Source organism: Etheostoma cragini, chromosome 13 (assembly GCF_013103735.1).
Source record: "Etheostoma cragini isolate CJK2018 chromosome 13, CSU_Ecrag_1.0, whole genome shotgun sequence".
Taxonomy (NCBI): Eukaryota; Metazoa; Chordata; class Actinopteri; order Perciformes; family Percidae; genus Etheostoma; species Etheostoma cragini.
Window position 1 is genome coordinate 18,628,704 of NC_048419.1, and position 12,665 is coordinate 18,641,368.

The following is a 12,665-nucleotide window of genomic DNA, read 5'->3' on the forward strand; positions in this document are numbered from 1 at the left end:
ATATAAATGCGTAAAATGATCATGCAAAAACTACATAAGCAGATACATTGACAATAATAAATTTGTTTTGTGTAAATGTGAACCATATTTTTGTAATTTAGGAAGATACACTGTATGTGTTCACAAATCCATATAATCCATAAAGATAAGAAGAAGAGGAAGATGAAGAGCAGGACAAAACACATCACGTTAAGTCCTCAATAGAGAATTCTGTCAAACAAACCTGACATTTTAAATCAAATTAATGTCATAAGTCTTATAAAAGGTCAACACACTGTTTAAAATGACCAGGACAAGGAAAACATCTCTAAGAATTGATGAATGTGTTTGTAAAAGCAACACTGAAGCAAACGTTTAGACAAATAACTCCATTAATAGTAAGAATTAACAGGCAGGAGTTTTCAATTAATCTGTCATGGGGCTTTAGGATTGTTTCGGTTTTGGAAATTGAATCAATTTAAATTCTATTAATCTAATTGAATTTTGAGGTGGAAAAACCCCCAAAACAAGATAATAAATCGTCTGTAACCTTCTGTTGAAGGAATGATGAAGGGATTGAGATGAGAAAGACAATAACACGGGGAGCTATGAGAGGATGGATGAAGTGACTGTAAACTATCTTTCTTTTACTCTCTCTTAATCCCGCACTCACTTTCCCCCCCATTCTTTATCATCCATCACCTTGATCTTACACTTGTCTGTTTGGCATGTAAAAACAGCTGCCATCTTCCAGCTGCTGTTCAATGCTTCACTCTCTCTCCCTCCCTCTCACTCTCCACTTCATTCTCTCACTTTCTCTCTTTCCAGTTGTCTGTCCCCCCTCATTCATGTATCCCTCTTGCTGTCTGTTTCCTACCCTCTGTCTTTCTCTCCCTCATGCATTTTTGCTTGGTTTAGGTTTTTTTTCAACATTGTGCCGTATTCATTCTTGTTAAATTTTCCATGTGCCAACTTTCTTTTGTCGACATGTTTGTGATCTGTGATGGTCTACTCCCCTAAATCCATTGTTGCTTATTTCCTCTACACACAGCCCTGTTTTCTATTGCCATCCAAATTCAGGTCAGAACAGGACATAACTAAGACTCACTGCATGCCAAACATGATGTCATGACTGAGCCAAGTGTGTCTCAGAGTGTGTGTGTGTTGCTGCCTGTTCTTGTCTATGTGTCATAATGTACTTCTATGCATCTATGGCGTCTTATGACAACAAATCCAGACCAGATATGGTCTTACTGATAACAAACTAAGACACAGCACAGTCTAAGTCCTATTTACTCAACAGGGGAAAGCATTCCCCAACACTGTGTGCTGGTAAACAGAGGCGCTCTTGTCGTCAGTCTATCCATTAAGGTAGATTTATTGGAACTGGGAGCTGCTGTGCTCTGCTCTTCTGCTCTCTTCTTTTTCATCTGGAAGACCAGCAGGAAATGAAAGGGTGACATCATTATGTAAGAACCCACGGATCCTCAGTGGATGTACTCCACATTTGGAGAAGGCGTGTTATTAATCCATTTCTCTCTGTCTCTTTCCATTCCTCCATCTGGAGACAGAGCAGTGTTCTTTCTCTCCTACTAAACAGCCGCCATTAGGCCTTTAAGCAAAGCAAATAGAAACTTCACTCCATCATTCCTAAAACCAACCCACACTCGTTAGTTAGCATATGCATTCTTTCCTCACTCTCTCTTTTCCTCACTCACTGTATTTCTGTAAAAGCAAGATTTGTGCTAGGCTGGTAAAGCCTTAATTTCCTGAACACTTCCTCTGCTGCTAAGAGGCCTTTCTGGAATCTTCTGATGTCTGTGTAATGGTAGAAACCTCATTATGTAAATATGTAAAATGTGCGTAGGAGAGAATGTGTGTGTGTGTGTGTTTGTGAAGCCCTTGTCTTAGACCCTCAGAGTGAGTACAAACAATATCTGCATATTACAGTTCCATGTTTCTAATGTAGTTTCTCTTGTCTCAGAAATTGCACTACAGGAGGATTCATTTGTTTTATGATGTATTTTGTTAAAGAAAAGCAGCACTATATAGATTATCTGTTATAGATTGTCTGTTATTAATGTTGTTAAATTGTTGCTAGGTAAATATATAAAAATGAGGTAGTGTTTTAGCTGTGATTCATAGTCGGCTTCTTAAACGCCTAAATCACTGGAGCAGTCCAATCTGACTCAAAGAAAAGCAAAGTGGATTGAAAAAGCGGTGGATGGAGTAACTGGTTGTCACGCTACACTACCAGTTTGGATTCAGATTGCATGGGATGTTTCCCATGACATCAAGTGTCTCATGAGCAAAGTTGATTTCTACTTATGAGCAATGTGTCCAGATGTTCCTAATCTCTGTGGTTTGTAAAGGTATTTGAAATATCAGTGTTGGCCTACACAATCCTGTGCCATGAATTTCATTTGTTAAACCCACTATGGCTCTCCAATCATGAAAATATTTTGATTATATGTAGAGGAAGGAAATACCTCTTGATTACACAGCACATAGATTCCATGTTGATTTACTGGAGTTAGACTTTACAGGGTATTTTGGACAATGTTTGCATCACTGACATAATGTTTGTCATATTTGGATAAGCCAATGCATTTAAATAATCCATTTTTTTCCCTAAACATTACTTTGGTCATTGCTGAGGGTTTATGGATTTAGTGAGGCTCAACTTCACGTTGGGAGCTGGTTATGTGGCAATGCAGCGCAAGCTGTATTAGTAGTGAACATCCTCTGAGACTTTATTTCCGTTCAGAGGATCTGTGAGCTCTCTGGAAACTGTTCAAAAATATGTGCGCTCTCTTTTCTTCTCTCTCTCTCTCTCTCTCTCTCTCTCTCCTTCTCTCTCCCCTCTCTATCGCACTCTCTCACTCTCACTCTCTCTTACGCACACACACACACACACACACAGCATTTTTTGACTTATAGCCAATAACATGTCTGCACTAGAGAACATACGAATTGATGCCACCAGGGTTACTGGAAAAATTACAGCATTGACATTACTCAATAAAAAGTCCCCTCAATGCTTGTGTACTACCCTCTGCATTCATCCACTCTAGCAAAGTAAGATTTACTGAGAGGGTGTGAGACCACATATGTTCACTAGTTCAAATGCTGAGATTTCTGTAAATAAATAAATACATACATACATACATACATACATACATACATACAAACATACATACAAAGTACAACCTTTGACCTGTGCACTCCGTACGTACCGAGTTGTGTGTCTTCGCGGTGATGGTGCGGATGGAGTCTGTGTCCCAGATGACCAAGTCGGCATCGGAGCCCACGGCAATCCGACCCTTACGAGGGTACAGGTTCAGGATCTTAGCTGCGTTGGTGCTGGTGACTGCCACAAACATGTTTTCGTCCATTTTACCTGTAGTCTGGGAGGGAAACAAAAAAAACAGAATAGTTAGCATTTATCATTTGGTTACTGGATACAATTGTACCCCTTTTATCTTGTATGGGTAAAATTGTATTTAGTTTCTAGATATAAATGGATTGGATGTATGGATACATGTAGTTCTAGCTCAGTTACATTTAGATGACATTCCCTTTCAACATGTTGCTGTCTTTAGGTGATCTTACAAGAATCCCATTGCTAGAATTGTCAACTGCAATCATCAGATACTATGAGCAAGATATTAAAGGAATATTTTATATTTGAGTTTCTTAGACAGTTAGATAAGAAGATCCATTTCATTTTCATAGTCATTGTGTTATGTATGGAGCTGCCATCAGGAGGCAATTAGTTTAGCTTAGCTTAAAGACTGGAAACAGATAGCTACCCTGGCTCTGTACATTTATAAACAAGCCATCAGCTCCCAAGGCTGCTTTTAGGCCAAGTTTAGTGCAAGCTTATATTTTAAGGGACTGCGTCCAGGAAATAGGTTCAGTTTAAAATTTCAAAATCCCCTTTCTGTTTGACATGCAGCACAGCACTCCACAGACGTCAAAAGCCACATGCTGAGTGTCTGTTAGCAGCACACTGATGCAGTGATAAGGAAGAGAAAAATGAAGGCAGTGTGCTGCAAGGAAGGGTGAAGGAAAGGACAGATGTGGAGATAGAAAAGGAAATGATAAAGCAAGGCAGACACAGTGACAACAAGACAAGAAGAGAGGAGGGAGTAAGAGAGAGAGAGTAACAGCCCAGGAGAGCAATGTAGGGCAAATAGCGAAAGGCAGATTTAAAGAGGGAGACAAAGAACAGGAAAAAATCTGCATGTCACAAATTGTTTGCTTTTTGTCTTTGTCTTTCTTCTTAAAAAAAGGAAAAACAAACAAAGGTATTGAAGTAAACTAGTTCTCACCACAGCTTTATCCCAGATGAGGCTCATCCTCTCCTCTACTCCGTTAACACCTTCTGGGATCTGAGTGAAGTCATCCTTTCCAATGGCCTTCTGAGCCACGCTGAAGGTACAGTGAGCACTGCCAGTCACGCTCAGGTCCCCACTGTAGGACAAAGAAACATAAAAATACAGAGTTAAGATGGAATTGTACCAGCACGGCATCTTTTTCTCTGCACCTGTTTATTCACTTTAGCAGGAAACGCACAACAAAACAGAACAAGGACGGCGAGTTATTCAACTATGCCTCGTGCCAAAGTTTGTTCTTTGAGCACAAACCGTTACTATGTTTCCTGTTTCCATGTGATGCTCTAGCTCACAAAAGCCGCCAGAGTGCATTGGTTTAACTCAAACTAAATGCAGAATTCCTAATTTTCAGGCAACGATAAGCTTTGCACACCTATATATATGCCACATTTTCACTGCATGGTACGGCGGGGCTTTTCTCAACTCAACTCGCTTGGAACCATTATTTTTTTGGTTTTCTATTAGGAAGTGTTGTAGTGTGGTACTTTTTTTTTTTGGTACCACCTCGGTTGAGGTTCCAATCAAGCTGAGCCTATACCAAAAGGTGGAGATAAAACACTGAAGACCACTGATCGGTCAGACAGATCTGTCACTAGTGCACAACAGGACTAACTGCACAAACCAAAACTTTTTTAAAATAGCCAAGTCAATAGCGACCACAGTTTTTAAAATTCACTCAACCCAGATTTTAAAACGTCAGCAAGCAAAACTACGCTGCACACTATGCAACACACTATGCTGCACGTTACAACACACACTACGCTGTACTCCTGACGGAATGCAAACGTTCTTCTGATTGCTTGAACGGATCTAGCAAGTGTTGCATTGAAGATGTGAAGTCATAGCAGTTTAACGCACTACTGCTATGGCAATCCGTTGATAATCCTGCCTACACTGAGGGGGTACACACTGCAGTGGAAAACAAAATAGTAAAAAGTACTGGTACCAAAAGTGAGTTAAGTCGAGCCAAACCATCCAGTCGAAATAAGGCAATAGGCAACAGGTGCAAAGGAAACATACTGTACATAGTGACAAAGTCAGAAATGAGCTCCTATTCACTGTCAACACTCTGGTCCCTTTCTAACAAGCTACAGTTCTATTCCAGCGACGTAATCAGTCATAGTGCCTGTGTGTGGGAGCTTATTTGTGACTGCTTTCTTTTTCCTTAAGATTCCTAACAATAATTGCCTTCTGATAAGCAAAGGGTTGGAAAGTGTCCCACTTTGTCTGCTGCTATACCACAACATATGGTAAGCATGGTGCTAAACAGTGTTCTAATTGAAGATCTAATTGAAAGTTTAAATGTAGCTCACTAACGACCAGTGTGAGATTTGAATAGGAATTTATGAATATGAAACAAGTACCTACCAGTACACCCTTCAAATGTACTGTATCCTGCTTTGCATTGTATTATGCTATATATGAACACTATATTAGTACCAGATGATATCATATCATGTGAAATACTAAAAAAAGGGTCATCAACCTAACCAGAGGGAGGTAGATACCTGGACAGCAGTGTGTTCAGATAGTCGGGAGTGGTGGGATCAGGGCTAAGAGGAGGGGATGTCACAAAAGAAGCCGCCTTGGCCCAATTCTTGCTCCAATAGTGTGTCCCATCAGTCCCCAGGCTGGCAGTGATTGGCTCCCCAAAAACAACATGTCCTGCAAAAGAAATATCAATAAAAAGTTTAAAAAGTACAGCCATTTATTTTGAGTGATTCTTAGCCATTTAAAATCATTACTTGCAGATCAATGAATCCTGATTCATTTGTCAGCGGTTTAATCTTTGCAGAAGATGAACCATGCCTAGTCTCTGGCAACGTTGAAATTTCATTTTGGCTTCATTGCAATTTAGTTTGTTCTTTTGTGTGTTATGGTTGGGGTCGGCTGGCTGTGAGTTTTTGTTTTGTTTCTAGTTTTCTGGCTCCTTTTTGTGTTTTCCATGTTTAGTTTCTCTGTTGGCCCCGCCTCTCTCTGTGTGTCCTGTGTTCCCCCCCTTTCCCTCCTGCCTAATGCTCCCAGCTGACTATACACACCTTTGAAATTCATCATCACCACCTTTCCCGCAAACGCACACATGCCTGCCATCTACAATCAAGCTCAGTACTTCAACCCCGGATCCACTCACCATACTCGCTTGATCGTTGTGTCAGGCAGCCTGGTAACACACGCTATAGCTCACTGTAAAAACTTGTACTTACCTGTCTCTGTGCATTTTTGTGATCCTGATCTCTCTTTGCTTGTTCTCGGCATCCGGCATCTCCATACCGCTCTACTACCTCCAGTAAGCTGGCCTTGCCATTTGGTCCCCACCTCACGGCTTCCTGCTCCATACTGCCTCCGATTCACCAACCTACCGCTCTCTGACTCCACTACTCCCCGGATTCAAGTGTCTCCTCCTTGGTCCCCCCCCCCCTGTGCTTCCCGAGCTCCCTCGCCATTCTACTCTTGTTCCTCGGGTCCCTCCCCATCCTTTCTCAGCCCTAACCATCCTATCTCGATGTTTTTTACCTTGCTTTTATGGTCTTACCTGCAGCACTTTGAGATTTCTTTAAATGTAAAGTGCATTACAAATAAAATGTATTATTATTATTATTATTATTATTATTATAATCTCAGAGCCCTCACTATCCTCCTCTAGCCCTCAGGTCATCAGTATTTAATGTCCTTTCTGGTTTAAATGTAAGAGTTTGGGAGTATTTTAAAACAAATCAACGCAAATGCAAAGCCGAAAAAGGCCCCTAAAGGGTGTACATGGCTGCAAGAAGAAATCCTTCTGAGGCCAGCATGTTAAATCACCATGTGGCCTTCTTCTGCTCTGCCCTCCTGCATTTTCCTGTTCCATTCTCAAAAATGGTAGATTTCCCAACCCACAACAGCCAGGCAGCCCTTCAGTTCACCTCTGCTCTTTCCTGGGAATGTGAGGAATGGTTGTGTGACAGCTAAACCACAGAAAAAGGACTGAATGACAAATCTTAAAATTCATCTAATAATAGCATCTTTTTTTGTAATGTCAAGCACAGCCATGGTCTGTGTACATCTGCAGCTTCAGGACAGACAGTAAAATCAGTGTGAAAACTTCTAAGTGTGTAGGTGCAGTGATGCCAGTATGTGCATTCCAAATGCCTCCAAAGTCCGAGAGAAAGATGGAAAACATTGAATAGAAGTGAAATACCACAGTACAATGTTCAGAGCAAAAAATGTTTCTTAAATTTACATCATGAATCATCATGTTCTTTTCCTAGACTATACTTTGTTAAATGACACATTTCTTGTTTGTAATGATTTGAGCACCACGATTTCACAAAATAAGCTTAATGAGAAAAAAACAAGTGTTGTAAACAATAGTATATGATGAAATCAAGGCCGCGTTTTATCTTATTTTAGTTTCCTTTAATCAAATTTCCAATTTCTTTCTGACCTTTAAGTAAATATCATGTAAAATAAAACCTGTAGACTATACAACATACCATCATGTACCTTTAGGTGTGCAGGCAGTTTCATTCCCTACAGTCAGTTTTTTTATTTAATGAACTGCTGGATTATATATGAACACATAGTTTATAAGATTCTGCTTGGTGCAGGGAAATCAAAATGCTGCTCTTTACCTTTTTTCCGGGCCTGTGAGATGATGTCAGCAGCACTCTTGCTCATGACCCGGGTCACATAGAGAGGACAGTTGGTTTGGCTGGCGATGGTGATGGCACGAAACACCGCCTCTGCCTCCAGCTACAGAAGGGACAGCACATCGTGGTTGACTTGGACATGTTTTTCCCATTAGGATTCTTTTAAATAAACTTCAAATATGTAAACCACAGCAAACTATGTATCAATGGAGCCGTTTTATTTTAACATTCCATTTTTACCCAAAATGACAAGTGGAAGCTTGTAATTTTAACATAACACACAGGAGAGTTTAGGGATTTATTCAGTTGGATTGAGTTAGGGCAGTTAAAAGTAAATTCACAAGATTAATTCATGAGAGTAAATTTATGAAATTCATAAGAGCAAACAAATGATAAAATAAACCTTAGCGAGGTCAGACTACTGCCACATAATCATTTTGTGTTTTTTTTCCCCTATTTTGATAACGTTTATAAAATGTACATGTCTATATTTTTATGTTTGTTAAGGTCAGCGAGCAAGAGCAAAAAAAACAACTTTAAATACAAAATGGAAACAAAATTCAAGTAGAGGGCCAATGTATGCCTCTAGATGTGACAGCTGTTTTTTTATGCACAAACACTTGTACATTTCATTGTTTTGCAGTCCACAAGCCTAACATGGAACGAATAACCAAGAACTTAAAACCAAACAGGACAGCAGACATTAATAAACCACTAATATAACTAGGTCTCTGCTCAATTACAGTAAAGTATGTTATTGGCTTTTGATCTTCAGACTCCATTTACATAAACTGCATGACACTATGAGACTGGTGGGACATGTTCACCCCGCTGAACCACAGAATGGAAAACCCCAGTCAAGCTAAAGGCAGACAAGTTGCTGAGTTAAAGGGTGGTTTTCATTTTATTGTTTTTTGAAGGAACATTAGCGGCAACAACTGGGGGAACCAGAACATTTTTACCCAACGCCTCTAATGTGACAGCATGTCACAAGAACAATGTGTGCGAAGACCAGTCCAAGAATGTAATTGCGGACAATGTGAGTGCGTACTATCTTTGGAAAAACATTAAAGGTTTCAAAAATCATTAAACACTCAATATCTCAATAAAAAGTATCAAAACAAATGTACTTGGCTATTTCAGTGTTCAAAATGTTCAAGACTGCATGTTTATAATAATCAAATTAAAATCGTGTATAGGTGCATAGTATAGCTATATATATTGCTTAGGTGTGTGTGTGTGTGTGTGTGTGTGTGTGTGTGTGTGTGTGTGTGTGTGTGTGTGCACCAAAGCAATAAAGCAGGATTGTCAGTGTACGGTTTATCTAGGTGAGGCAGGGTTAGGGTTAGATAGGGAGAAATATGGAGCATGTGTATGTTTGTGTGTGTGTGTGTGTGTGTGTGTTATACCTCTTCTGGCCTGCTTAGAACGTGTCCCTCTGGTCCAGTAATACCCATCTGCAGCATGCGGGTCTGCTCCTGTTGAAAAAACACGCAGAAAGTAGACTGCTTAGCTCACAGGTATACGTGGGACTAATTTTTAGTGTTCTGTGGTTTGAGTGTGAGGGCTGATGTAAAGTTTTGGTCACACTCCAACATGATTTTCTGTTTCTATTTCTCTCTGCCTGTGCGGAGTATATGAGCAGCAGTTTTACTGTCAGGGTCAGGCCACACACAGAGGACTGTGGGAATCCACGGACTGTTGAGGGTCTTTGAATACATGTTCACCTATCTCCCAAATCTGGTGGCTCTTTGTGTCATAATAGGTGCAGAAGTTACCCATGCATGGAGGGTCTTAGACTTAACGTCTTTTATGTCATCATGGATGCTTTACGATGACATGCTTCTTTTTAAAGGTCCCATGGCATGAAAATTTCACTTTATGAGGTTTTTAACATTAATATGCATTCCCCTAGTCGGGCCTATGGTCCCCTAGTGGCTAGAAATGGTGATATGTGTAAACAGAGCCCTGGGTATTGTCTTTGAGAGAATGAAAGCTCCGATGGGCAGATCTGGAATCTTGAATCTTGGAAAGAGACTTCAGATATGGTATTAGGGGACCACTAAGGCCTATACAAAGGCATCCAGGGAGTACCATGTCATGGGACCTTTAAGTGTTAAGAGGTATTAAGGTATTTTTTAACCTGGGTATTATTTACATAATGTGACTATTTTCACTTTGTGTTTTGCTTACTTCTATTGTAGAGGAAAATTGCCGCAAGACAACTTGCAACTCAATAAACTGGGGGTGTGCCTGTGGCCACTGCTGCTTGGATAAGAAGGTCAGCTCTCCATATGGTAAGCTACAAAAATTACAACACTTCAGCAGCATTTTTTGACGTTTCTTTATTTACATTTCGTCAAAAAGAAAATTCAATTGCAAATGTTGGTCTCCTCGGCTGTGAACCGCTCCTGGTGTGCACCCATGGATGTATTAATAGTGTGTGACTTGCAAATCCACCTTTATAATAGCAATCCGCAATGGAACAAGAGCTCCTGCTTATAAAGGGAATGTGAAATGACGCTGTGATTGGTTAATTACACGTTACATCCAAACCACACCTATGAGTAATGTAGCTACTTTAGACCAACCCATTTTGGATTTGCGTCGGGCGCAAGAGTCATTTTTTATCCCGCTGGTATAATAGCAACAGCGTCCGAGATCCGCCCACAGAGTTACTTCTCCAATTGTGGAGAAATTCTCTTTATTAAATTTTGTATTCATATTTGTATTAATATTATTAAGCAAGCATCTAGTGGTCAAAAGAGCTACAGCAACTTTACACACTTTGGCAATGGTTTCAGCACATAGCCATGGTTCGTCACCTGTGGTCCTCTTTACCAGCACTAACGATGTGTATCACAAACAGGTCTAAACAAGAACTCTCTATCTCAGGAACTCTAAAGTAAAATAAGGGCATGAAATAATCTGAAGGTTTAGACGTTTTTGGTCTTAAAGTTGATGGGAATCGGACTCCCTCAAAGTCCTAGTTTAAGACTAGATAGGGGATCTGGGATTTGCGTATGCACATACACACACAGTGACAGAATCCAGGCATGGTCTGGAGCTTTGACTAATACCAATCCTCTCAATCCACCGACTATAACAGTTCACATTCACTTTCATTTGGGTAAACTACACCCACACATTAGTGTCCTACAGGAAACACATCCAACCTGTCATCGGTGACAGTGTGTTTAGTCTGTAGGTAGTGGATATACACTGAGATAAGGCTCAACCAGAAAGGTGAACCATACTGACATAAATCACATTAAAACAAAACAGATCAGAGTTGGACACAAGACAAGTCATTAAAGACGGTATGAGGCGGGGGAGAAATGGGAAGAAAAGCTCAGTTTATTGGTCTTTATCTTTACCTCAGCAATGATCTCGCCATTTTCAGCATGGACCTCAGCGATGCCTCCTCTCTCCGCCAAGAAAGTAAATATATCATAGAGCTGGAGGAAAAAAAGCAAAGAAACAGTGAAAAATTACAGTGGCACTGTTTTTATATTTAAAAACCCTACTGGGCTGTTTACACAAGAATCAGACACTCCTTTTTATTCTCGGGACAATCCTCAAGCCACAATTTAAAAGAAGCCCACAATTTACATGATGTCCACCACAACATGCTGCAATTATCGTGTGTGGTCTCCAGAAAAGGTTAAACTCATGTGGGATGAGCTCCAGTTGCTGTTATGTTGTTGCACCACAGTTCCTTGGTGAGCTGCATGACATCAGTTTTTCAAGCTGGACTATTTCAGTTGCCTCATGTGCTCCCCTGAGCAAACGAATTCGCTATGGCTGCATGTGGAACACATAGGCATGCCTCACACACCGTCTGGACTTACACTTAGTTCTTCTGCATTTACCAGCAAGAATTACAGTATGAACTCATGCTATGTATCACAGGCTACAAGTTACATAAGGACAGGGTGTTTTGAGATAAAAAGATTAGATTTGAGGATGGGGGCAAAATGCCACAGTCCTGGTTCCGCATGAAGCTAATATTAGGTATTCATTAGTCTGACATAGCAAAATGAAGCCAAAATCAAAGTTACAGTGTTTTAGTATAAAAATTCAAGCTTTGTGACACAATTCTACTTTCTGAGTTGCAGTGGAACGATAACAAGGAACACACAGTTAGACTGCAGAAGCCTTATTTTAGCTTGTGCCTTTATTCACAAAGGGAGAACTGTGGATTTTGCCTTCCATTGCTTTACTGCCAGTATGGAGACAAAGAAAAATGACATCCTTTAAAGTGTACACTGAGTTTAAGTCATTGTACCTCGCTGTTACTCATCTGGTAGTAGTCCTTGTAAGCCATGTAGACCTGGAACGAGTTCACACCTGTAACAAAGAAATACAACATACAGAAGTAAACATTTTGAAAAATGATACTTACACCCCCTAAAAAGGTCAGAGGTGTCTATAAAAATGGTAAGTAGATGCTTTGTTACGCAATTACAGCCTACCTTTCTCCTTGATGAGGTTTTCCACTTCCTGCTTTACGCTGTCATTCCAGTGGGTGATGTCCACGTGGAGGGAGTAGTCGCAGCAGCTCTTCTCATCGGCCCACTGCCTCCACTGGTTGTAGGCTGCCATCAGGCTGCAGCCAGGATCTGGGATCACATGGTCCACTGGCGGAGGTGGATGGTAG

The 12,665-nt window shown here is 40.5% G+C and overlaps 1 protein-coding gene across 3 annotated transcripts in view; it reads right to left on the bottom strand.

Moving 5' to 3' along the window:
- Positions 1-12,665, bottom strand: part of dpysl3 (dihydropyrimidinase like 3) — a 39,142-nt gene that overhangs the window by 5,977 nt on the left and 20,500 nt on the right. For all 3 annotated transcript variants that reach the window (XM_034889080.1, XM_034889081.1, XM_034889082.1), the window contains exons 4-11: positions 12,481-12,645; positions 12,294-12,355; positions 11,383-11,463; positions 9,415-9,483; positions 7,988-8,108; positions 5,885-6,041; positions 4,314-4,455; positions 3,216-3,386 (exon numbers count right to left, since the gene is read on the bottom strand). In XM_034889080.1, the coding sequence (XP_034744971.1) occupies positions 3,216-3,386; positions 4,314-4,455; positions 5,885-6,041; positions 7,988-8,108; positions 9,415-9,483; positions 11,383-11,463; positions 12,294-12,355; positions 12,481-12,645 (968 nt within the window). The remainder of the gene's footprint in view (positions 1-3,215; positions 3,387-4,313; positions 4,456-5,884; positions 6,042-7,987; positions 8,109-9,414; positions 9,484-11,382; positions 11,464-12,293; positions 12,356-12,480; positions 12,646-12,665) is intronic.